Source organism: Haliotis rufescens, unplaced genomic scaffold (assembly GCF_023055435.1).
Source record: "Haliotis rufescens isolate VD_foot unplaced genomic scaffold, xgHalRufe1.0.p SCAF_6, whole genome shotgun sequence".
Lineage (NCBI taxonomy): Eukaryota > Metazoa > Mollusca > Gastropoda > Lepetellida > Haliotidae > Haliotis > Haliotis rufescens.
In genome coordinates, this window is record NW_025964334.1 from 28,697,802 (window position 1) to 28,723,495 (window position 25,694).

The following is a 25,694-nucleotide window of genomic DNA, read 5'->3' on the forward strand; positions in this document are numbered from 1 at the left end:
AGACGTATATACGTCTTTGAATATAGCCACGTACATTTGCCGACTGACCGCCTCCGTGGTGTAGTGGATAGAGCCTCTGCCCGGAGAGCGGAAGGTCGGTGGTGCGATCTCCGGCCGCGTCATACCAAAATAGAAATACGTTAAAGGGGCGGTCGGGTAGCCTAGTGGTTAAAGCGTAAGCTCGTCACGCCGAAGACCCGGGTTCGATTCCCTACATGGGTACAATTTCTGGTGTCCCCCGCCGTGATATTGCTGGAATATTGCTAAAAGCGGCGTAAAACCATACTCACTAACTCACGAATACGTTAAAAGATGGTACTTGTTGCTACCATGCCTGGCGCTCGGCAATAATAAAACAATGTTGTATCAAACCGTGGCATGTTATCTCAGTTGGCTAGCACCATCTAGTGCACAAACAAGCGTGACCGTCGCTAAATAATTTTGAATGCGACGTTAAACCCTATTTCACCTCACCTCACCCACACTTCAGTACTGCAGATCAATCTTAAAAACTAGATCATTTTGAAATCAAGCACGCCCTCACTCTGTCCACGTTTATTTTGACGGTTTAATTATTCGTTTATCCACGAGACATTTAACACATGATCCGCTCTACCTGAATTCGGAGCGGCAAACGTTTATATTTTACGACGCTTCCTGAAACCTAAGATTTTAAGATGCCCTGACAACATTCGGCTCGTCCGCCAAATAATTCTCTCTGTGGCGGAGGTAAAGATGACGGAGTTTACAATCAACAGCTTTCTCTCTATTGATCTAATTTACACATAGAAGAACAGAGATAACAGGAAAGACAATGTTTATGTCATGTGAGTGACCACCCAAAGGTCTGGGTCAGAATATTTAACTGGGTCCAATAGCTGTGGAAAGAACAGGCTCAGGCTCGGGACTTGCAATTGAGTGATTGAAAAGTGGCATCATGAGAGATGCCTTAGATCCTTGCTGATGCATTCAGTCGACGTGGTGTGCCTGGTCAAGACTCTTGAGGTTCATCTCAGTTTGATATGGCTTAAATATGTGAATGCTTACAGGAGGCTATCCATCATACCTTCAACAATTGTTATTTTGTTAAAAGGCGACTATACTTGTCGTAAAGGCAACTAACAGGATTTGGTGGTCAGGCTCGATGACTTGGTTGATGCATGTCATCGATCCCAATTGCATGGATCGATGCTCATGATATCAGTCCCTGGACTGTCTGGTCCAGACTGGATTATTTACAGACCGCCGTCATATAGCTGGAATATTGCTGAGTGCGGCGTACAACAACAAACCAACCAACCAACCAAAAATCATCAACATTCATCAGCTCCTGTCACTCACTACTCAAGGGGATATTTATTTCAATTACATCACAGAAAAGTTAATGGGGGAGTCGTCCCAAAGGTGATAAAGCTTTAGAACTTTGTTAAAAGCCCACTCACTCACATGGGTGTTGATAATCAAAAGGTCACATACTCAAACCTAATCATAATCAGTTCCTGGCATGACTAAGGGACACAACTCTACACAGTGATTGCAGCACCAGGCCATAGGGCAACCCATTCCCTGGCAATGCAAAACAGATTTCTCCAAAGATTTAAAATTGTAAAAAACTAAGACAAGTCCATTTGTAACAAAGAAGGGATTTTTATTACAATGAAATCATATTGACAATGGTCTGTGAGCGCATAGCTACATTGCACAAACCCTCTGTTTAGTGGACAGCCCCTTATAGTCACCATATTTACACAGGAAAATCCATCTCAACATCATCTGCTTCATAACATTAAACACTGGAACTGTCCACCCTTCACAACAACCTAACTGATCAATCTACAAGACAGCCAATATGCATGCCCCCAGCTTCACACATCTGGAACAGTGAAACTCTGCTTTCTGGACAATTGGAAGGTCTAGTTCTAACCAAAGTGATATTAAAATGCATACAGAACTTATATAGTCTGGATGATTTTGCTGAAAAAAGGAGTACCAGGAATAATTGAGATTGAATAAGGTTTTGCTGTATACACATTCTCTAGTTCAATTGTGGTAAGGCCCAGTGCTTTAATACATGCTTTTGTCACAGGAACGTGATACCATTTGTCAAGATTAGGAGGATTTTGTGTCATAATTGCCTCCATCCTGTGGAAAAACCCTCCCCCTCCTAGAAACAGCCCTGACTGCAGCCTCCTATGAGTGAGTAGATTTTAATGCTGCTGTAAACAGTATTCCAGTTACAACAGGGCATGTCAGCTTACTGTGGGAGGAAAGCCCCAAGTGATGCATGTCTAAGACTTAACCACTTTGGTGAAACCCACAAGCAAGAGTATGTATGGTGCTGACAAACCTAGAAACATAATCGGGGCGAACTGTGATTCAAACCCACACCATATTCTAATATACTGATATAAGTCCATTTAGTACAAAAGACAAACAAACTTACATCTTGAAGGTGGCATGTCTACATTGTTCCTTAAGTACCAATAACGCAAGAGTTAACAATCCTAACTCCATCATTAGAATTCTTGTATTTTCTCAAGCAGTAATTTGTTATCACAGATTATCATTCTCAAACTACTTTCTCAAAGACAACATTGTTTTTTCAAAGCCTGTCTTAATCTGGTACAAGTTACCTCACAATTACATGACTGTACAACATGGTCAATACTCTGCTTCCTACAGTACAGTCAATATTTGTCTGAGCCAAAATTTCATCTCCTTTCAATGCAGTTTAACAAAGGAAATACAATAGAATATTTTTAAATGTTTACCATTTCAACAGAAGATACTACCCTAAGACTGCAAATGCTCCTAAAACTGAAGTAGCCTCCTCACTAAGGAATATTTATTGAATGGGGATGTACATCCTGATATGTAAGGAACAACCTTCTATATAAACAACATAACTTATTTTTTCTAAAACAAAAGTATATTTTTTCAAGTTTTTTTAAATTTATACAAAATCTTTATTCTAGATTGGTAAACATAGGATTTCGATTTGAATGTTTCAAGAAAGGTACTCAAATTGTTGGTTTTGATATTCTAAAAACCCATACACATTTATTACTCAAAACAAAAATCTTTTTCCATTGCAGCATGCAGTCTTAAGGGTAAATGAATCCAAACCCAAATACCAAATGTTTAGCACATCACTGTAGCCATAAATTTGTCCTAAGCATATATACAGAGTCAGTAGCTCTATCAGTGTTATCTACAATATCCTGCACATAGCATAGGTTCATCTTGTTGAAAGAATATAAGTTAACACAGACTATCTACATTAGGCACTTTGGGGTTGCTGTAAGACACTGATGCTGTTTAAAATCCTTTTTCTACTGATACAAACCTTGCTGAACAAATATTCCTTGCTGAAACAAACTTTCATGACAATGCAACATTCATTGAAACACTCATAAAATATCTCACAGCATTCACTGTCCTCTCTGGCATGGAACAGGCAAGTGAAGCAACCCTATAGGTTCCCAAGTATAGCTGCCCCTTTTCTCTTAACGACATTCTGTGTAGTATTTGTTATAAGTTAAATCTGGGTACAAATTACATACAAAATCAGAGCCAATGATCAAAATGTGAAAACAATTGTGTATATATGGACAGTTGATACATGTACCTGGTGATAATTTCACAAAACATTCACCTTATTCTGGAATATGAAATCTGTTTCTTTGGTCTGATGAATGTTGAACAGATTGAGATCGATGTTGCTGGTGTTTGGCTGATTCGAGCTTGTCATGATGAACACATCCTAATTCCCTCATTCTTTCAACAACTTAGTATTCAACAAGCACTGACAATGATGCACAATAGCATGAGTGAATGCTGCTGAAGCTGGTCGAAGCTTGAAGTGAAAGGAGAGCCCAAAATACAGCAGGCCATTTACCACAATGGTGAAATCCACAAGCAAGGAATCGGTGCTGACAGACCAAGGAACATAATCGGGTTCAATTTGGGATTTGTACCTAGGACCAGCAGGTACAGGGTCAGTGAGAAGTGCCATCGGGGATCACAGGTCCATCCTCCCCACCACCCTAAACAGGGTATCTCTTACTGGAAACAGCATCCTCGTCACACTGATCACGACAGGCTCAACACCAGTGCCAAGCATCATACACTACAACCTATTTCTCCGTGTTGAAACAAACAAGTATCACATTTCTCACTAGGGGAGGTACTAATCTAAAGAGCAGAGGTCTCGACTAGAAACACAACCAAGGAATGACAACCTGTACAAAGATCCCATTCATGAATCACGAACTATATTTTAATAAATAGGCCAGATTGATACAATTTCTTGTTTAGGTGATTTTTCTGGTCAAAATGCCAACTTGAGCAAAGTTAAAAAGTTGTTAAAAGTCCTATTTTTCAAGCAAACACTACATTTGTAAATTAATTGGGTCTTTATCTTTGCAGTAAACCTCATCCACTAAACAAAATAAACTGGTCCTGCCTCATAGAATGTCCCTTCTGCTAAATGTTTGTCAATATGTTTCTCAGCTAGCGTATCTATAGCACACAGTGAAAAGTACTGGTGAGTATGGGAGAGTATTAGATGTCAGTTTGGAGAATCCCTTGTACAAGTTGTCTTGATGATGACATAAATATATGATAAATAGGTTTGATCTTGGCCAAGCTGGTAATATCAATACAAATGCACACGTAAACAAATAAAATATAAAAAAATCATCTCTATAGACAAAATAATTTTCACTGGAAGCTACAAATATATAAAACATTGAAGTAATCCTGTAAAAACAGCTGATAGTTAGAACGGGCAAATACAGAGTTGACAGACAAATAGTGAATATAATGCTGAGCCACTTTCCACAGAGCGATCTTAGTGCTACGATTGGCATATGTCTATCTTACAGTATGGCTCTATGATAGTCTTCGCGCTAAGATTTCTTTCTTGAATAGGGCCCTGAAGAAGTTATGTTAATAAACAGACACACTTGATTCCTTATGTTCATAAAATCTTAGCACTATCAAAATTAAATTTCCAAAATGTAAACTTTGGCGTAAATAAAGTAAGCTATTTGTGCAACTACAGAGATTTTTCTTAAAAGATTTAGAAGTTTTGTGTTGACTACTTTCCATCGAACCATGAGACTTTTATTCACAAATTTAAGAGATTAGGGTATACAAAGTTCAGCTTTGATTATCACGGTTTGGGGGAGTAGCTCAACCATATACAGAAACATGTGGAGTGTATGTACACACGGGAGTATAAACTCCAACATGTCAACCCTTGTTTTACATCTGAGACACTTTTTATTCCTAAGTAGAGATAACAATATCATGTAAACAGCAAAGATTTGTTTTATGTACAATTAAGTAAAATGCTATAAAATGACTTGCTTATTTGTCACAATAGGATCATGGACATTGGAAACTTATTAAAAAGATTAAAACAATTTAAATTGAGCTAAGGATACAAAATGCATGTCAGCAAAACAGGACTGGTTTCTAGTCTAAACTGACAGTAATGATGCTGGTTTCAAAGAAACTCTCATTAATGGTCAATAAAGCTGTTTAAAAGTTTTACTCAAACAACTACATGAGTTACCCCCCTTTGACCGATCTGTCGCTACAAATACACTCCTTGAATTGAACTCGCTTTATACTGCTACATCACATGTTTCATCTGCTATTGATATAAAAACATATATCTTCATAAGCACTGAATTTTTAAGGTTTCCAGAATTTGATAAATAACAAATTTATCACAAATATCCACATCATAATATTTTTAACTATTTAACGTGAGATCATATTTTCGGCTATTATGTCAATATTCAAATAACATTTTTCGTCAGAAGCTAGCGATAAGTCTACACTACTTATGAATTCTAACACAATCCCCCTTAACTTGGTCATTTAGTGTGCATGACAAGAGTGTCACAGGTCAAGGTCATCAAGAAAGACAATTCAGTTTACAACAGAAATAGAAACCTGTTAAGTCAACATTGGTGCCGGTGCAGTACCTAACCCCATCAGCAAAGAATGCATGGTCATTGACATTACAAACAAACAAACAAACATTCTCAGAATCACCAGATTCATTAGTCGAGATTCTTGACTTCTCTTGCGACTTGAAATAAATTATTGAATTAAATCTTTGAGACAAAAAAAAAATAAAATATTTGATGTAAATACAATTACAAATGGAGTTGGTCTCCCCAAATTATGTCCTCTCCTATTTCACACCATCCCATATGTAGGTTTATTTACTTTCTTTGAATGATATTTTACATTTTACAAGGCTATTGTGTACATATTAACTGTAGATAGATGTGATTCATATTAGGCAGGGATGTTTGGTAGAACTACGTACATATGGTGTATTTCATCAAGAAATGGGCAAGGGAAAGAACACAGGGGACAAGAAACTCTTAGTGAGGCATGGGGATGAAAATCTGAAAAAATAGTCTGGCCTCAACAAACCACTGTTTGGAGTTATGCCCCTTTGTATCAGGTAGACATTGCAAACATTGATAATCTCGAAAGTTCGGTTTCAAACCAAACAGTGAAAACATGCAGGATTTCACTGTATTTGTACATAGATGACAACAAAATTGGCTTTGATCAAAACAGCCAACTTCCGACTGTGGGTGGGTGAGTGAGTATGGTTTTACACCACTTTTAGCAATAAGGCTGGAAATGGTACCAGTTAATGGAGAAAAGTAATCTGCGATGATGTTTTTTGGTCAACACGTGTTCTGATGGAATATATCATATTTGACACGAGGCTCATTCAATAGGAATGTTTAGAAGTTGAATGAATTGAAATGCAGTGTTTTCTTTGACATTGATATATCTGGCACAGGGGACATGATAATAATATGGGCAAGTCATATAAAAGTTCAGCGTCCTGTCGTTATGATGCAAAACAATCTGAATATTTCATAAACTGTTAGCACTTTGGAAACAAGTTGAAGAAAGATTTAGGTAAACTAAGAAAAGCTGCCCTTGGCTGCAGTAGCCAAATCAAGTCATCTGTGAGGGTAAGCCTTCCATTCACAACTTCATGATACAATAACTATGCTGTTCTCATCAACTACCCAAAAATAATTAACTCCTTTAATTTCTTGTGCAAAATTCAAAATGTAAACCTTTACATTTTTCTGATGATATATTAATGATTTATAATTTGATTATTAAACCATAATCAAAAGAAAAATAGTTGTAATAATTGGTCAAATTTGACTTGCTTAAATGATACAAGACAATTCTCAGAATGATATTTTGAAGATTTTCAATTCCACTCGCTATATGCACTGAAACAATAGGCTATTTTTCAAATGTTCATATTAACAAAAAAGTCAAAGTTTGCAATCACAGTCCATAAATGCCCAAACTACAAAGTATCTCCTTTCATAAGACAAAAACTTATAATAGCGTTAGCACCAATAGCAGTTTGTGCAAAGGCTTCCACTATCTCTTACTGTATGATGCATACTAATTACATGCTGAAAATGTCGACACCCATCCTACCTTGCTCATATGAAGACACAAAATTGAAAATAAATGCTTTTAAGTCATATTCAATGGTATCTCCAACAAATGGCTCCTTTTCACACCACTCATACTCCATATATATCACTTCATCTGCAACAAGATACAAAAATAGGCCCCTCTGTGTTAGTCACATAGTGGATAACAATTCATACAGATGTATCCCAGGTGTAACATATTGTTAATGAGCGTAGGTATAGTTCACAACCAGTTGTAAGATAGTTTTACGGTAAAACTTTTACCCATCATGCTTAGAGGCCGGGTCGAAGGGCAGGCAACCATGTTCCCCACTTGAGGCAGGAGCAGATATAGGTAAAATAGACAAACGCAAGTCTTGGGTAAGATTGTATGACAGTGATGAAGAAGATACTGAAGTATGTGTTAGGGTCCCATTACCTCCGCACAGAAAGGTAAGTCTGTACACTCTCTTGGGTATTTTGTGAATCACTGATGAATTATTTCTAAGGAACTCTAATTAAATGATCTCTGTTGAATCTCTTTGAAGGATCTCAGTAGAACCTCTTATGAGTAATCTCTGTTGATGATTTGCATTGAATCTCCTCTGAATGTTCTTTAAAGAATCACTACTGAATAATCTCTGTTGATCTCTGATGATGATCTCTGTTGATCTCTGATGATGATCTCTGATGATTGAGCTCATTGTCACTGATGAATGAGCAACAACAACCGCAGCCTCCACCAGTTGTTTATCCCCCACATCAGGGAGGGACTGGAAGAGTCGTGATGACAGCCCAATCCACAACGCATCTGCTCCGACTATCATCAGTTCATGTATAGTACCAGGCTCCCATCACTCCTACAGCTATGATCACATTGTGGAACCTGTACATCTACAGGTCCTATTGCAGGCATGGTGCTGCCATAGGTTCAGCACTTCACAGCAAGTACTGCAATGTTTGTATGGCGCCCATGGGAATGCAATGTACACTTGGTAACTTAGAATAAACCCTTAGCACTAGACTTGTGAGGAACTGCACTTCCTTGTTATCAGTGCATGACAACAGGGACTCCCATGCTTGACAACAGGGACTCCCATGCATGATAACAGGGACTCCCATGCTTGACAACAGGGACTCCCGTGCATGACAACAGGGACTCCCATGCTTGACTCCTGCATGTGTAGCAGTGCATGCAATGCTAGAGGCAACACTCATACCAAGCAGTAGTGGTATTGCATCCCTTGTGAGTTCCAGGGACTACTACACCCAGACTCCGTTGGGGTTCTTGCTGGCCAGGGCGTTGATGAAGGCCTGCTGTGTGGGGGTGCTGGGGCTGATGGACGGGCGGGGGGAGAGGCGCCCCTCCAGGATCTTCAACACAGCTGGAAGGAGAAACAGGCAATATTAGATATGGGTCTCTCTTACAGATCCCAGAGCATTCATTTAATAAAGAATCACCCCCATCCCATTCTCATCCCATTTTCAGCTCCAGCAGCATATACTAATCCCATCTCAGCACTTAGTCAAGACACGTGCCCTTTTCAGCTCTTGAAATCAAGAGGACTTGACAAGGCCTTTATACTTGACAATTTCTTTATCAAATTATTTATACCAGAACTTAACCTCACATATAACTGTATATCTGGAACTAAATGTTAGTCTACATTAGATATGTGTATGTATTTGCATTCGTACTAGCTCCTCTTATGAACATAGTGAGTTCAAACTAAGTCATGAAACAGACATGAGGTCGGGTTTTAGGGCATAGACTGTGCCACATGCTTCTCACTCATAAGTGAGTTGGATTGCTATATTCAATATTCCCACCAAATCAAGGCCATGTGGGGAATCAAACTCAAGACTATGGCATTACAAGTCACATTAACCATGAGGCTACCTAACTGTTCCTTAAGCTTCCCGCTAAGACCATCTTTACTCAGTGTCCAGCACCTGAGATTCAACTTACTCTCTCCACTGTCTGCTGACTTGCCATGAGTTGGGGATAGAGACTGAGTACCAAACTCTTGCAAGTTGACCTGTTTCAGATCTCCCTCAAGATCTTCAAACTCGGTCTCTTTCACTTTGAGCAACTTTTCCACTTTGGCAATCTCTCCTTCCAACTCCTCCAGTTCCTTCTTTCCCTTCTCCTGTTCGTCCTCCACCTTCTGAAGTTCCTTGTTCACTCCTTCCATGTCTGACTTACACTGGGTCTCTTTTGCCTGTCTCAATCGTTCTGCTTCTTTCTCTCGTTCTTCTCTTGCTTTCTGCGCTGTCACAACCTCTCCATCCAACTCCGTCAATCGTGCCTGCTGCGATGACAGCTGAGTCTCTAGCTCAGCCAGTCTCACTTTGAGATCGCTCATCTCACCATGAAGACGCTTTTCAGTTTTCTGTGCAACATCAAGAACATCTATCCACTGAATTGATGAAATCTCAGTTAATTCGACTTCATCTTCATGTTCCCTCTGCTCCAACTGAACAAGGTCATTTGTCAACTTATGAAAGTCATTCTCATACTCGCTCTCCTTCTCTTCCAGCGACACAATCTCTGTAAACAGATTAATCAGGTCACATTTCAGACAGTGAGGAATTTACATATGAGTGAGTGAGTGTTTTTATGGATACAACTTTTCAAGAATTGGCTTAAAAAATATTCATATATTTTCCATGAAAGCTTGAACATATATTCTTGTGAAAAAGGTCTTTACAAGGCATGAGAACGATGGGCGATTAGTTCCACATCTGAATCCACCAAACAATATTTCATTAATTCCTTTGTTTCAAGGCAATTAATATACTTAAGAAGAGGTTCTCATGTAACTCAGAGGTGTACATGTATTCGACAGACAGGACAATCAATGTAAACATATACTATTTTCCCTAAAACATATCCCAAACATATAATCTTTGCACTTCACATATTGCGTGCCACATCTCTTAAAACTCAAACATCAAACAAAACAAAATAACAAACAAACAAAAATATCTGCTATGTGTACGTGGCTAGTATATTGATTACATTTCTTAAATTCATCTGTAAAACATTCATGAAACATGCCATGTGGTCATGAATGCACTGAATTCCTTGAAATACAATAAAGAACTGATGTCAACATGCAATGTTTTAATCATGAAAAAACTACAATGGTGTTGGCAGATCATGAAAACTGTTACATACACTGGACTGAACTAAAGTCTCCTTATTTAACAATGAAACGTTTGTCTCATTCTGCACAATAATGTCTTCACAAGCCTACTGATGTTAGGTGATGATGCAGGGGGAGACAGGGGAGGAGGCGAACAGGGATAGAAATGGTTTTGTATTCAAGTGAACTGCAGGCACTCATTAAGGTGTTCAGGTGTGCATGAACACACAATGCCATTTAGAAAGTGGTCAAATGTAACAAATGTTATATTTGGGATTACACTTTCTAAGTAAAGTACAGATTCCTGGGGGGGGGGGGGGTCGCTGTGTGAGACCATCACGTGCACTTTGGAATTTAAGTGTGCCAACAAGAGAATACTTTTGAGCCATCACTGAAATTGGTGAATGTCACTTCCCCATAAGCTTGATAATAAGCAGTTGTAATTTTATTCAATCTGGCACATTCCTGTAACGACTTTCAAAAAGTTATACATGGAGAAAGGGAGGTAACTCCAGAACAAGTTCACTGGAAATTTGGCCTGAATGCAGTCACTGAAAGATTTATTGAACTAACGGCAAGGAAGTAGGCTGGTTCTGGTGCCACTTGTAAATTGTGGTTTGTGGTATTTTTCACCATTTACCATATATCTTGTTCAAGTTCCTTTGTCAAATGTCATAATGAGGTAATTAGGCTAACGGTTCTCAGACATGGTTCACAGTTTCTATCTGTAGAAAGTCCCAAATAGCATGACAGTTCCGTTCTCGTGAATATATTATCCAGAAATGAACACTACAACCCTTCTGGTTGTCAAGCTACACTCTGGTAATAAAAGTAACCTGTACTTGGTTTGTTGCCACGGAAACACAAAAATATTTTTTTTCAGAAATAACTCAACATGTGTGAATGAGTATGGTTTTACACCGCTTTTAGCAATATTCCAGCAATGGTGGGAGACACCAATAATGGGCTTCCCACATTGTACCAATGTCACCTAAACATGAAAAGGCACCAGTTCAGCATGTGTTTGATTCATACGAGATGCAGAGTTTCATCAATGAGACTGAAAAATGGAGCACATGGAGGGACTGACTGGCAGCACCCATCCCTACTGCCCACTTCGAATTCATGGGGGGCGTAGGGGATGAGTGATTTATTAACTTGTCATGTGAGAACACAAACTGTTTGAACGACCTTGCTAGCTCGTCTGAATGGAGAAGAATGTCACACACAATCGTTGCAAATTAAGTAATGCGATATGTATCATATCAAAACTTAAGTATCATGATACATATTGATACATGAAGTCGGCAGATCATAACACCCGTATTAATAGCTTTGTTTCCGATCCTGTAAACAAGTTTACTAGACACAGGACTCCTGCCGCAAGTCCCAGACTGCAGGCATTAACTTGTGACATTGCTTGTGTTTCATTACATACACAGACTAACATTTAGTCCTCGAAGTAAAGATATGTTATGTAAAAGCATATAATCCAAATGGAGCCCAGATCAATGCTTAGACTGTATGGCAATCTAGACTTACCAAATCTTTCTAGACTTGAGTTGGATTTATTTTGTAATTTTGTCCATAGGTCTGCGTGAAAGACTATTATATTCAGAGAAACTATAGATAGTGACTCCAGTGCTGAATAAGTGTTGTATATTGACATTCAAATTTTTCATCAATGTATAACTTGTAATGTCATCAACAATTAGGTCATGGGCAACTGCTATGCACTGAGAGTTCATCCACATGTTTCACACCTAACTAACAGCAATTCAAATCCTAGTTATTACAATGCTCAGTCACACACACAATTATCAAATCAACACAGTGAAGTCCAAACATCACTGCTAACTACTTTGCCCAATTTAACATCAACGAAATGTCACTCAGTCATTTTAGGCCCCTAACAGTCAAAGCCCTATAATTAGTTGTGCCAATCTTGATGGTAATGAAAGGTCAACATTGTTTCAATACAAACGGTTGTATTGTTGTGCTATGTCACCTTGACTGACAGCAACAAGGACATCATGAAAAGGGGCAATGAATCTGAAGCTGATCATGGTGAATACAGGTGTAACTACACGGAATGGAACTGCCATTGTATCAGGGAGGAGGTATGTTTCCGTACATGAGGCCAGACCTTTTTCTTGGTCTATAAACAGATTTTGAGAGTAAAAAATTGGGTTGGTAGGTCAGAAAAAAACCAAACTAAAATAAAATGCACAGTACAGAATTTTTTTAATCATCTAAAGTCTGATTTGGATTCTTCGGTGATAATGTTTGTTTTTTTATCTTGGGGTCCTTTTAAATGTCATAAATCTAAAATTGTATTGGCGATTCCTTTTTGGAAAATATTCTTTATCAGTCATATAAAAATCCCTTGGATAATTATTATTGTCAGAGGGAATTAATTTGGATTTTTAGGGATGATGGATCCGCAAACCAAGCAAAAATCTACGTAAGGCCTACCCCGGTAAGTGGCATTACACTTTCAGGGGCACGGGTTGCCCAGTCGTCTAAGGAGCTGTGAATCGGTGTGCAGAGTTGCGTCCCTTGGACACGCCAGAAACCTATGATTGTGGGTTCGAATCCCGGTTCGCCCTGAATATGTTTCTAGGTTTGTCAGCACCATACCCATGCTCGTGGGTTTCACCGAAGTGGTAAACGTCTGAGACCTGCATCACTTCGGGCTTTCCTCCTACATTAAACTGACACACCATGATATAACTGGAATACTGTTAAAAGCGGCGCTAAACCCAACTCACTCACTCACACACTTTCAGTCACTGCAACCTAAACCAGCCCAACCCTGGCTTCATACAGTAACTCTACCAGGTCAACACAATGTTACCTGGTATAAACTCACCCCAAAAATGTGTGACATTTAGTTAATTTTGTATACTTTGAACGTCCTTAAAAGAGTGTTTCTGGCAGTATATTGGAGTTAAATTTGAAGGAAGAAATACTGACAGTATTCTTATCAATACTTTCTGAAAGCATATCATGAATATTTGATATCCTTGTCATGAGTGAGTGTGTCGGTTTAGTTTAACGCCACTTTGAACATTAGTCATGGTATTTCAGTTGTTATACACTGGAGAAAAACCTGGAGTGATGCAGGTCTCAGATGTTTACCTCTTTGGTGAAGCTAACAGGCACTGGTATAGAGGTGACTTAGGACTTCAAACAAAGACATTGCATCTTGAACATCTTGAATAACTTTGGTAATTATAGATTATAAATCACTTACGAAAGCATTTAATTCAAGATGTGTGTTTTGAACAAAATGCCTGCCACAGACCCCTAGTGTGAACACTTCTGAACCTCAGTAGAACCTCTCAATAGATTGTCCTCGAACAATAAAATCACCAATAATTAGAAATATAACATAAAATGTTACAAAATCTTGGCTGACATTAAGACCTTTACGATCAACCATGCATTGTACACGGAGGAAACCTCTAATAACAAAACCCATTCACAGATTGACTATTCTGTTTCTTCCCCAGGAAATGAATTATTCATAGTTCATGTGACAAAGCTGGGAATAAGAATGTATAATAGATAAAGGCTTCAGATAGGGACATGAAGAATGTATGAGAGCTCACTGATACCCATCTGTTCCAGCTTGTTCCCCCAAGAGCTGCTACATATAGGCCTTGTTCATCAACATGATCTACCTAGCCAGACCAACACAATTTCATCAATCTGTCATACATCCCATGCAAGTCTATAATAGTTGGCAAGTCTACATTACTGCAGGCTCTGAAAATGAAGAAAGTCTCTGAGCTTCTTTTATTACATATAATAAAGATAATTTAACAACTGCCTTTTTTCTGTAAAATATTTTCATTTCAGAGACTAGATGTTTGACTATAATTTCATGTTTGAACATATTTAGGCTATCTTTCGTTAATTCTTGAAAAAAAAGTTACAATTTATAATTGTTGTGTTGTATAGATAAATACAATAATATGTGACTTTTTTCACAAACCTTTGATTCTATTTTCTTAAAATTTATTTTTAACATTAGTTGGAGGAATGAATGTTAAACTTAACCTTTGTCGTACTATTGCCTCCTACACCTTCACATATTGACCAGGAAAGGCAGCTTAACTAGAAAATGAATGGGTCTGGTTTAAAAGGAAATATAAAACTTAGACAGAACCAAACAACTTCATTTAAATTAGGAAGGAGCCCCAGTGAGATTCAGAACCTGTGGAAAATGTAGACTTGCTTTATTTAGGGCTATAGCATTACAGTAAGGGATCGGCGGAAGGGAAACTACTGTGGTTCAGGGACTGTGAGACAGACTAGGTATTCTTCATACAGCCGTAATAACATGAACTAACATGTCTCAAACCTGATCACGGCCTCTCATCAAACATGAAACATCACTGCCAAGGTCGAGTAACCATTGCCTTTAACATCCAATTGGATTAACAACTGAATAATTGAACGAATTGTTCAGACAAAATATGACAATGGTCGTAGCATGTATGCCTCAATGGGCTGTGTCAGTGTAGTCTTAAATTACAGTAATACCATCCCCAACAGAATATCAAATCACATGTGAAGGTTATACTGTTAAAATTTGCATAAAGTTGGCATTATCAAGCTGAAGAGGAAAAGAGATTGTGACTTATCCTCAACATTGATGAATTGGATGATTTTCATTCTTTCATATTTTAAATTCTATCCAGAATTGATAAAATTGAAAATAAATATGTTCATGTAAAACGTTTATATATCAAAAGTTGTTAAACTAGGTAAGGCAGCATACATTTTTTAAATTCTTCTTGGGCTACCAATTTTTCTCAAAACTGAAGAGGGTTGTAGGACTTTATTTCAATGGCTCAGTGAAAACAAAAGTGATGCACACTTCTATGGCAGGGACGGGTAACTTGGGTGGGGTGGGTTCTGAGTAGGACCCGGGTACCCACCAGACTACCCGGACCCATAGTTAGTCATGTGATATATTGTTTCATGACAAAATTTATCTAGAACTCCATGGTTACACTACAAGTCACTAATGTTCGCATTTCTTTCTGACTAGGCACACATTCCCTCCGGCTTTCATATGTTTCTATAATGATAAAGCTTCAGTCAACTTCAGTGTATGCATGACCAGATCGTTTTGCATGTGTATTTAAAACAATTCCCAATCAGACATTTTGTACCTATTTCTTGAAACCTACAACAGGTACCTGGGTAGGGTCTGGTAATGGATGGGTGGGTATCCGGGTAGAAAATTTGGACTTGTCTCAGCCCTTTAACACTTCTTACTTCTTTCCCACCAAGAATACGGCCCATACACAACTGGGCACACATGCAACTTGGCCCTTAAACAATGCTACATATGATGTCAGTTGTCAAGCATGTCATTTTATGGATAACAGAGTAAGCTCCAAATGACAAGGAAATGAGCAAAATACTATCTTTATACGCAATAAAAATGATTGATGCATAAGATTTAAAGTGATGCCAATGCCCGAGAAACATTTTTTTCTCTTTTTTAAGCTTACAATGTGTCTGTGTTCGGTGTCTGTCTGTCTCTCTGTGTGTGTGTGCCTGCGTGTGTGCCTGTGTGTGTGTCTGTGTGTGTCTGTGTAGGACCATAGAGACAGTAGTTGATTTATGGCAAATCAATTACTTTTATCGATACCTTCCACATGGGTAACAACAACCTGACCAGTATTATTAGTTGCATGAATAATAATCCAATAAAAGTGTCAGGTATTCTATTTGCCTAAATAGTTACCCTAAACTGTCAAGTGTTCTTGTAGCGTTTTAGTATCATATAACCAGTCACTCGCTTTATCCATACGATGTCTCTATATAAATGAGTGCGCACGTGTAACAGCGCCGGAAGTGTGTGTTGTGCGCTAGCAGACCACATGGCTGCCGACTACACTTGACTGAGTGTATTGACATGTAATAAGAGAATACAACCTTTCCCCGGAAAGCCGAGTGTTTGTTGTAGCTGCCAAAGTCATCACAGTTCTATTGAAAGATCATACCAATTTAATAGATTGTTCTGCAGATTTCTTAAGGCAAGTGTGCCAAAAAGAATGCTCTTGAAATGTGTTTTCAACAAAAATAAAGTTAAACTACATATTTTCAAATTTACATTGCACTTAATTTACACATATTTTGTTTATATTTGTAAAAATTATGATAAGTCTGGTCTGGAAAATAACAACAAACAACATGAAGTAAGTTATGATTGCGTCAACTGCAACATCTATGAACAACCATAATCTAATCTCGTCCATGTGCCAATAATTCTTCAAACTTTACATGAATACTACAATATTGATTTTGGAACTACTTTTTACCTATTTAGTTTGGAATATTTCAATAGATAATGTCAACCTGCCTTATGTACATTTCCTTTTCAACTGATCCTAATAACTGCCAATATTTGCCAAGTTGACAAATCATGAAGTATTCCCCCCTTCCTCCAATAGGACTACCAGATTACCATGTTTGCTGTGGATGATGCTGTTATACACATATGAACAGAACCACTTCACACCTTATATGTGTATTGTCGTGAAATTCCTTTCAGTCGCGACAATCCAAGTGAAATACGAAATAAATTTATTAATGCTCTTTCATCCACATTTGCACAACTGTGACAGTTCCTGCCATGACAGATTATCTATAGTAATACGAAAGAATCAGCTGTTCTTTAACTTCTTTTCAGTTCATGCCATGACTGATTAACTTTAGTTATGCAAAAGAACTGTGTTCTTTAGGCCACATATTTTTTGTTTTTGTTTCACAGGCCCACCACCCCTAATGAAAAGCAGCTGGAAAAGTAATATATATATAAAAATTACTAATTTTTCTATATCTCCTGATAATAATATAACCCTCTCATAGAATAAAAAATGTTAAAAATAAATTCCATGTCTACATCACTATCAGTGATTCAAGAAGCCAGCTGCAGTTACTCCACAGCAGAATGACTTTCATATAAATAAATAAATGATTGACATGGCTATTTATTTTTATTTTTATTTTCGTGTGAAAAAGCTGGAATAAATCTGTGAAACATAAAATAAAGAAAGTGTCACCTTAGCTTCCTTTCAGTTCATGCCATGACAGACCAACTATAGTAATATGAAAGAATTGGTTGTTCTTTAACTTCTTTTGAGTAGTATATGTTGAGGAAAAGCTTTGACAAACACCAACAATTTTAAATTACGAGAAATTAACATTATTATATGAAAACAAAGTGCTCAGATTTCCATGGGCAGTTACAGATAACAATACATCACAATAGAATAGGGCTATAAGCACTGGTTAATCAGGATGCAAATTATAAAGAACACTGATACCACAGCATTCAAACACCAATGGACCAAATTGAAAAAACATGATCATCTCCTTCAACGATTCCTTCTCAAGTGTTTATCTACATCCTACTGCCCGACCAAGTCCCATCACCCTGTCAAGTACCACAGCTAGTCTACACTCCCTGTCCAGCCACTAATAGCTCCGGAACAACTCCCACTCAACTCCTGTTCACACACACTACCCTCAAGCCTGGCACAACTATTGTGTTTTTTTGTGTTGTATTTACTTATGCACATCACATTTGTTTATATTCACAAAGTGTCCTCTTTGTGAGAATTGGGCTCATCAATCATCCACATCAATAGAATATTGATCAATTTCGGGACCATATACATCTCTACATACTGTACTGTCCAATCAATGAACAGAACCATTCTCCTCAAATAGCTGGTCATCTTTGCTGTTTGCTTTTGGCAAAAGAAGTAAACACAGACATTGATAAAGATGGTTTCTTGTAAAACAAATATTTCAGAAATGTATATAGCCCGCCTCAAGCCATTTATATGATATACAAAGGCCTATCCCAGGCATTGATTAGATTGTGTGGGGGGACGGACTGAAATTGTCCCCAAGCCTGACCACTTGATCCATGTGGTCTCCTCCTATGACCAGAATAGTTTGCTGGAGATTAATTCTAACCCAGCATCCCCACAGGGTTTAATCCTAGGTCTCTGAGGTCCACTAAATGAAATTAGCATCATTAGAATTAAATTCATCTGAAGCTGTTTGGTCTGTAAGGACTGTCAATTCCTCATAACATTAGAATCGAATGAACTCAAAGTTAACTACGAGCTGCTACGAGAAGTCAGAAACAAGGGCTCTGTAACTCACCTAGCTCAAAACAATATTTTCATGTTGGGGAAGGAATGTCCTGGTACTATCACAAGTGTTCCAGCATATTTTACAGTTGTTGACTATCTGTCCTCCCTACTTTAGTTCTCTTTGTCATTATCATGCATATAAAGTTCACATGTGTGGCCTCAAAGTTACTGAGGAGATTGTTAAATATCTGTAATTTATTCTTTATTCCATTTAGAACCATTTTGAATAATCAGACGACAAGTAGAAGATAGCGCTTCAGCACCATTGTCTACAAAACCTGAAATTTATTGCTAAATGACACTTTGAACAAACCTACAGGGCCCCGTTCCTCAAAGCGATCTTAGCACTAAGATGATCGTAAGCCTATGTTAAAGTATGGGACTTACGATCACCTTAAGGCTAAGATTGCTTTGAGAAACGGGGCCCAGGAAACTAATTGTCATAATTATAAATCATGCCAAATAGCAGCTCCCATCTTGTTGCTTACTGTTAGATCTTCAGGCAAATTGGAATGAATATTAAGTACCACTTACAAAAATGGAACACATGCGCAACATCTAGTTCTTTGTTGCTTTGATATTTCCTCAAGGGGAGACTACTCACCAGTTTCTATGACATCCAGTTGAGATTCTTGTACTTTTAACCTTTCCTTCTGCATCGACACAAGACGTAAGAGTCGTGCCTTCTCTGGTTCTGGTTGATTGCTTTGTGGGTCATCTAGTCGGTACTCCGTGTGCACTGCCGTCCTCTCTGGACACTTTGAATCCCGTAAAATATCAGGAAAATTAACGTCTAAGTCATACTCCTCTAGATCTGTACTCCCCTGGTGGGAATGTCTTGGGCTATCTAAGGTATGTTCCTCTGCTGTTATTGTGTTCAAGTTACTATAAGTGCTATATCGAGTGGGTGAAGAATCCAGCTTATGGTGTATTGGGGAATCTCTCCCATAGGAATTGGGCGATGGTGAATTGCGTCTATATGTGTTTGGAGAGGGTGATCTTCCCCTGTTTTGGTCAAAAGTTGACACTGATAATTGGTGATTGGCTGGCGACAGGTTATTTATAGACCTGGATGGTAGCTGACGAACAACACTTGGTTTGCTTGGTAGGGCTGGTATTTGACCATTGAGAAGTGGGGAGTGCCTGGGTGCTGGTCTCGGTAGGTTTCCGGGGGAGTTCTGTCTTGGTGCTGGCACAGGGTGGGGCGACGACCTCGTTGATGAGGTTGAAGAATGAGATGATGACCGAGGACTGATGCCATTCTCTAACAAAGTTCCTCGTTTCAAGTTTGCAGGGCTAAGGCTGCAACGACTGGATGAAGTATTGTGGGCACCACTGAATGTCAGATTGCGTTTGACGACATTTTCCGAATGTGTTTTTGGCGGGGAGAAGTTGTGTGAGAATCTGTCCGGTTGTTTATGTCGATCTCTCTGTTTAAGTTTTTCCGTTTCAGACTGACACAAAAATAGTTTCACCTCTGATGAATATTCTCCCCATTTGTGCAACACCTTTAAAGGGTGCTCTCCAGGGGTCAAAGGTCTTTCCACATCACGCCACTTCTCGATAAGAGTAAATCGACCGGTGCGGCCCATAGAATGAGCAAGTGCTATGACGACATCCTGGCAAGTGGTATCTGCAGTAACTCCGCACACCACTCGCTGGATCCCGTCCACCCAAACTTTTAACTCCATCATTGTCTCCTAGCAACCATACTTAAATCACATGACACCTCACAAGCATCAAACATTGTAAAATGGATATTTAACACACAGAGTCCACTATTCAAACTATCCAACAAGAAAACACAAGGAAACAATCCCCTTTTTGTAGCAAATCCTCCTTCTGAGAAAAACACCAATCACTGTGGCACTAGGTCATGGGACGAAAGTGAAGTGTATAAATCCTTTATTCACTAGCAGTGGGAGGCACAAGACACGTATCATCTTCCTGCACAGACTTCAACTGTCATACCGTCTTAGCTCTCAGGCCTGTTACTGTCATAATGCTGTCATCGCCCTCCTACGACAGGCAAGTCATGTGATCTGTGTGTACTTCCTCCAGCAGGTCTTGTGACATAGATCAAGCATTCACCGTTGGAAACATCACACCCACCTGTCAATGTCACATCTGAAATATAGCACAAGCAAATATATAGGTATATGTTAGCAGATGTTATACAACTTAACATGGGGCATGTGTCCAGCTTAGGACCACTGTCTCATTCCTCACACAGTTGAACACTCTCTGAGAGGTTAGAAGCACATCAACAAGATGACTACAGTAAGCCAGGGATAGACACAATCAAGTCTGCAAGTCCAAAAACTTGGACTACAGCTGAAATAATATTTATTCAATTTCTGTGTCTGAAATTAAGCATGAATATCAAGGGGTCCTTGTCATTTTCGAAAATGTTAAAAGCTCAAAATTTAGGGGGTCCCTAGGACCCCAGTATCCACACTGCATATTTTCATATGGAGGACTGATGAACAGGCTATACTGAACCTAAACCAAAATAGTTATGGATCATGAATAATTTTGGTGATATTTTTATGAAATTGTGTGCTCATTCTTCACTTCAAACCAATATCCCCTAAAAATCAAAGATCACTTTTCTTGTTCAGTATAGATTCCTATCTGATCATCTCCCATAGAAGTAGTACTAGTTGTTGTTTTCTAAAACATAACAAAGTAAACGAATAGCCTGAATTGAGTTGTGAATTAGTTGGGATAAATATGAGATGTCCCTGTACACAAACAGCTTTCCATGCAATCCTAATACCATCAGTATGCCATTCCAAAACAATGAAGAAGTTAGGGCTGGGACGAGTCCAAATTTACTACCCGGGTACCCATCCCCCTATTACCCGACCCTACCCGGGTACCCACTGTAGGTCTCAGGAGATGGGGACAAAATGTCCAAATGAGAATTGTTTGACCAGAGCCCTTGCATAAAGTATTTAGGTACACTACATAACGATCTAGTCATGCATACACTGAAGTTGACAGAAGTTTTATCATCATTCAAACATATGAAAGTCAGAAGGAATGTGTGCATAGTAAGAAAGAAATGCTAACATTAGTAACTTGTAGTGTAATCATGGAGTTTTGTTATTAAACAATATGTCACGTGACTAACCACAGGTCCGAGTAGTCTGTGGGCACTTCTTACTCAGCACCCACCTGACCCGAGTACCCGAGTTACCCGTCCAAGCTGTAGAAGAAGTAATATTTGATCTGATATAGGTATAAAAAGCTCAGCTCTTTTTACATTTCTGGACAAAATATTTGGAGCTGCATTAAAAAGAAATACTTTGAAGAAGGGAAAAGTCACACCACTTGATTGTTAGATATTTGAAACATGATCGTCAGGAACATTCCAGGAAAAAAAAATGAGAACAAAGACAAGAGGAATGAAACTATATCAAACTTGTTCCCTCCATCAGCCTGGGGTGACATTGATAATAATGACCTTACATTCCAGATGAACCCACAGCCCCGGAGCAGACGTGTGATAGATGAGGAGGCGGCCATGTTGCACGGGCATCACACATGGGAGGGAAGTCAACCCCTGCATGCCAGTGTCGATAGAAACACACAAACCTGGGGATGTCCTGCTCAGAAAAGATGTTTCTGTGTCTATCTTCAAGTCTATCTCCTATTCTAAATCAACCTTATTTCTGCCATGAACTTATTTGGTCAAAAATAATCTTAGCTTATAATTTTATAACTTATAAACTCCAAAAGAAAGGAAACACTTGAAATGTTGGCAACCAAAAAACTTGATTAGTGAGTGGGTTTAACGCCACTTTAAAAATATTTCAGTCACATCATAGCTATGAGTCTAATGTTGGTGGAAAGCATGAAGTGACGTAGGTCTCCACGTTTATAACTTTGGGGAATCTTGGCTTCAAACCCACAATCTAGAGTACATAAAAAGTTTCAAGGTCTCAAAAACTACTTATTTCAACTGGGGTAATCTTTCTAAAAGAATTATTTTGATACAAATACCAATTAAACACGGAAAAGTGAAATCTCCATTTGTTACTATGTTGAATGCAATATTTGTTGAATGTGGTGTATACATACGGAACCTGTTGACAGAGCTGTAATAATGAGGCAGGTTCTAGGCTTTATCAGTCTTTTAACTCTAAGCAATCGAAAAACAATTGGACTTTAAAAAGATCTAACCCTGTTGAATAGACACATTTACATTCCTGTAAGGTACATTGAAAGTAAACTTGAGAACAGTGAAGTGCAAGGTCATCAGTTTTGTCTTTATTTAAACATCAACTAAACTTGATATGGAAAAGCAAATCCAACAAGTATTTGTCACAGAAGTGACGAAATGTCCCCCGCCTGTATATACACCAAAATACCAAATATGAAGACAATCCAGCGATTAGTTCTTGAGATATCGCGGCAACACCGTTTTCCAACTCCAAAAGCAGATTTGCCTGCGGTGACCTTGAAAATAGGGTCAAGGTCACCAAAACCGACTGGTGTCTGCGGTGTCTGTATATACACCATAGTTCCAAATATTAAGACAATCCTGCGATTAGTTCTTGAGATATCGCGGCAACACCGTTTTCCAACTCCAAAAGCAGATTTACCTGCTGTGACCTTGAAAATGGGCTCAAGGTCACCAAAACCAACTGGTGTCTGCGGAGTCTGTATATACACCCAAGTACCAAATAGGAAGACAATCCAGAGATTAGTTCTTGAGATATCGCGGCAACACCGTTTTCCAACTCCAAAAGCAGATATGCCTGCTGTGACCTTGAAAATGGGGTCAAGGTCACCAAAACCGACTGGTGTCTGCGGAGTCTGTATATACACCATAGTTCAAAATATGAAGACAATCCAGTGTTTAGTTCTTGAGATATCGCGGCAATAAACAGGTGGGACGTACGGACGGACGTACGGACGGACGTACGGACGGACGTGAATACTATATCCCCCGCTTCGCGCTTTCGCGCAGCGGGGGACAAATATATGACATTTATTACCTTGATTACACTGAGAGTAGATACTGGTTATTAAACAAAAGAACATTCAGAATATATGTACTTTCTAAAAATAGATCAATTCTCAGAATAACTATTTAAAAAGATTCTTTTCTTTCAGATCAATCGCAATTGCCATAGATCAATGATGCACATAAATTAATGTGAGGGGGCTACTTCAGTGTCTAAATCATTCCTAGACATCAGACAACAGACAGCCACTGGAGCCACATGGAGACAATGGATCAGACAACAGACAGCCACATGGAGACAATGGATCAGACAACAGACAGCCACATGGAGACAATGGATCAGACAACAGACAGTCACATGAAGACAATGGATCAGACAACACACAGCCACTGGAGACCCAAGGCAAGACTCATGGACCCACCAGGCAGACACACCACACTGGACACTTTGAAGACACACCAGTGCTTATCAGACTCAGGGTCATGAGATAAAGGACTAATTATGGGTAGACCCATATATCTGTCTGGAGGCCAGCTAATTGTGGGTTGAGGACTACTTTGTCACCAAGCTGTAGACAAAGCTGTCTTCCCAGTGGTCGGCATGGCTCTTGAAACAAGTAGGGTTTCCGCCAGGGTGTCAACAACACAGCTGTCATGGCCACCTTGTGGTGTACCACAGTTCCTCTAAATTGGGAAGATAGAATATGTAACAGTAATGACCACTGAAGAAGAATGATTTGTGGGGTTGGCTTGGAGAGGGTTTAAATACCTGTTCATTCATGTCTTACAAGAAATGTGCTTTTAGCGCTTAGGTTATTACTTCGGCCAATTCACTGTTGTTAAAGTTTGATGTTAGTAGGCAAGTAGTTGGTGAACTGGCTATCATGAGGGCCTGTGAGTAGTTAAATCTGGAACAGAAACACCAGTAGCTGATAGAGCAAGCTACAATGTTTGTCTGAGTTGGGTTTAACGCCGCTTTTAACAGTATTCCAGTTAAATCACGGCGTGTCAGCTTATTGTGGGAGGAAAGCCTGAAGTCATGCAGGTCTCAGACGTTTACCAGTTCAGTGAAACCCACGAGCATGGGTATTGTGCTGACAAACCTAGAAACATAATCGGGGCGAACCAGGTTCAGCCCACAATCATAGGCTTCTGGCATGCTCTAGGGTCGCAACTCTGCACAGCGAATCGCAGCGCCTTAGACGACTGGGCCACCCGTGGCCCCCCAGCTACAGTGTAACCCCCTGATCACATTTTAGTCGCATATTCCCACAGGTGTTGGGCACTGAGCATCTATACTGCACATAATCCCCTGCTGCTAAAATCATATTCTCTTATCACAATGGTGTTTTTGAACCTTCTTGTTGTCTTGCAAAGGCGAGAACACCTTCACCGACTTAAATTCATCCTCACTAACTGACACCAATATTGTTTCAACACCACTAACACAATGTTTTTGAACATTAATCTTGCCTTGAGAGAAGCAAGATATCTTTACTGACATAAAATCATACTTACTCATTAACTCCCATATTGGATTTAACACAACCATAAGATGGTCCTGAACGTTCATCCTGCTTTGTATAGACTAGAATGCCTTCACCTGACCAACATACACATCATTCCAGTACATCAAACAATTCCACATCCTCCAACATACAGACATCGAGCATCATTAAGAGTGATTATATTCATCAACACACTACTAATGAAATACAAGATCAATACCTATAAAGCATCCCCCAGGACACGGGGGTGGGATGAAGTAAACAGTACCTGAAGAATTATACAGGTAGCGTACCCAACTCCTACGGAACTGGCTAATTATAGGATGCTGGAAACAACAATTTCTGCAAATGAACCAAGCATGACATTCTGCAGGTACATACAT

General features: G+C 39.0%; 1 protein-coding gene across 1 annotated transcript in view; it reads right to left on the reverse strand.

The window, feature by feature from the left end:
- Positions 1 to 1,631: 1,631 nt before the first annotated feature.
- The window catches only part of LOC124141067 (cingulin-like protein 1), a 79,501-nt gene continuing 55,438 nt past the window's right edge, over positions 1,632 to 25,694 (reverse strand). The window contains exons 3-5 of the mRNA XM_046508962.2: positions 19,433 to 20,955; positions 9,457 to 10,038; positions 1,632 to 8,872 (exon numbers count right to left, since the gene is read on the reverse strand). Of these exons, the coding sequence (XP_046364918.2) occupies positions 8,751 to 8,872; positions 9,457 to 10,038; positions 19,433 to 20,522 (1,794 nt within the window). The 5' untranslated portion in view covers positions 20,523 to 20,955 and the 3' untranslated portion in view covers positions 1,632 to 8,750. The remainder of the gene's footprint in view (positions 8,873 to 9,456; positions 10,039 to 19,432; positions 20,956 to 25,694) is intronic.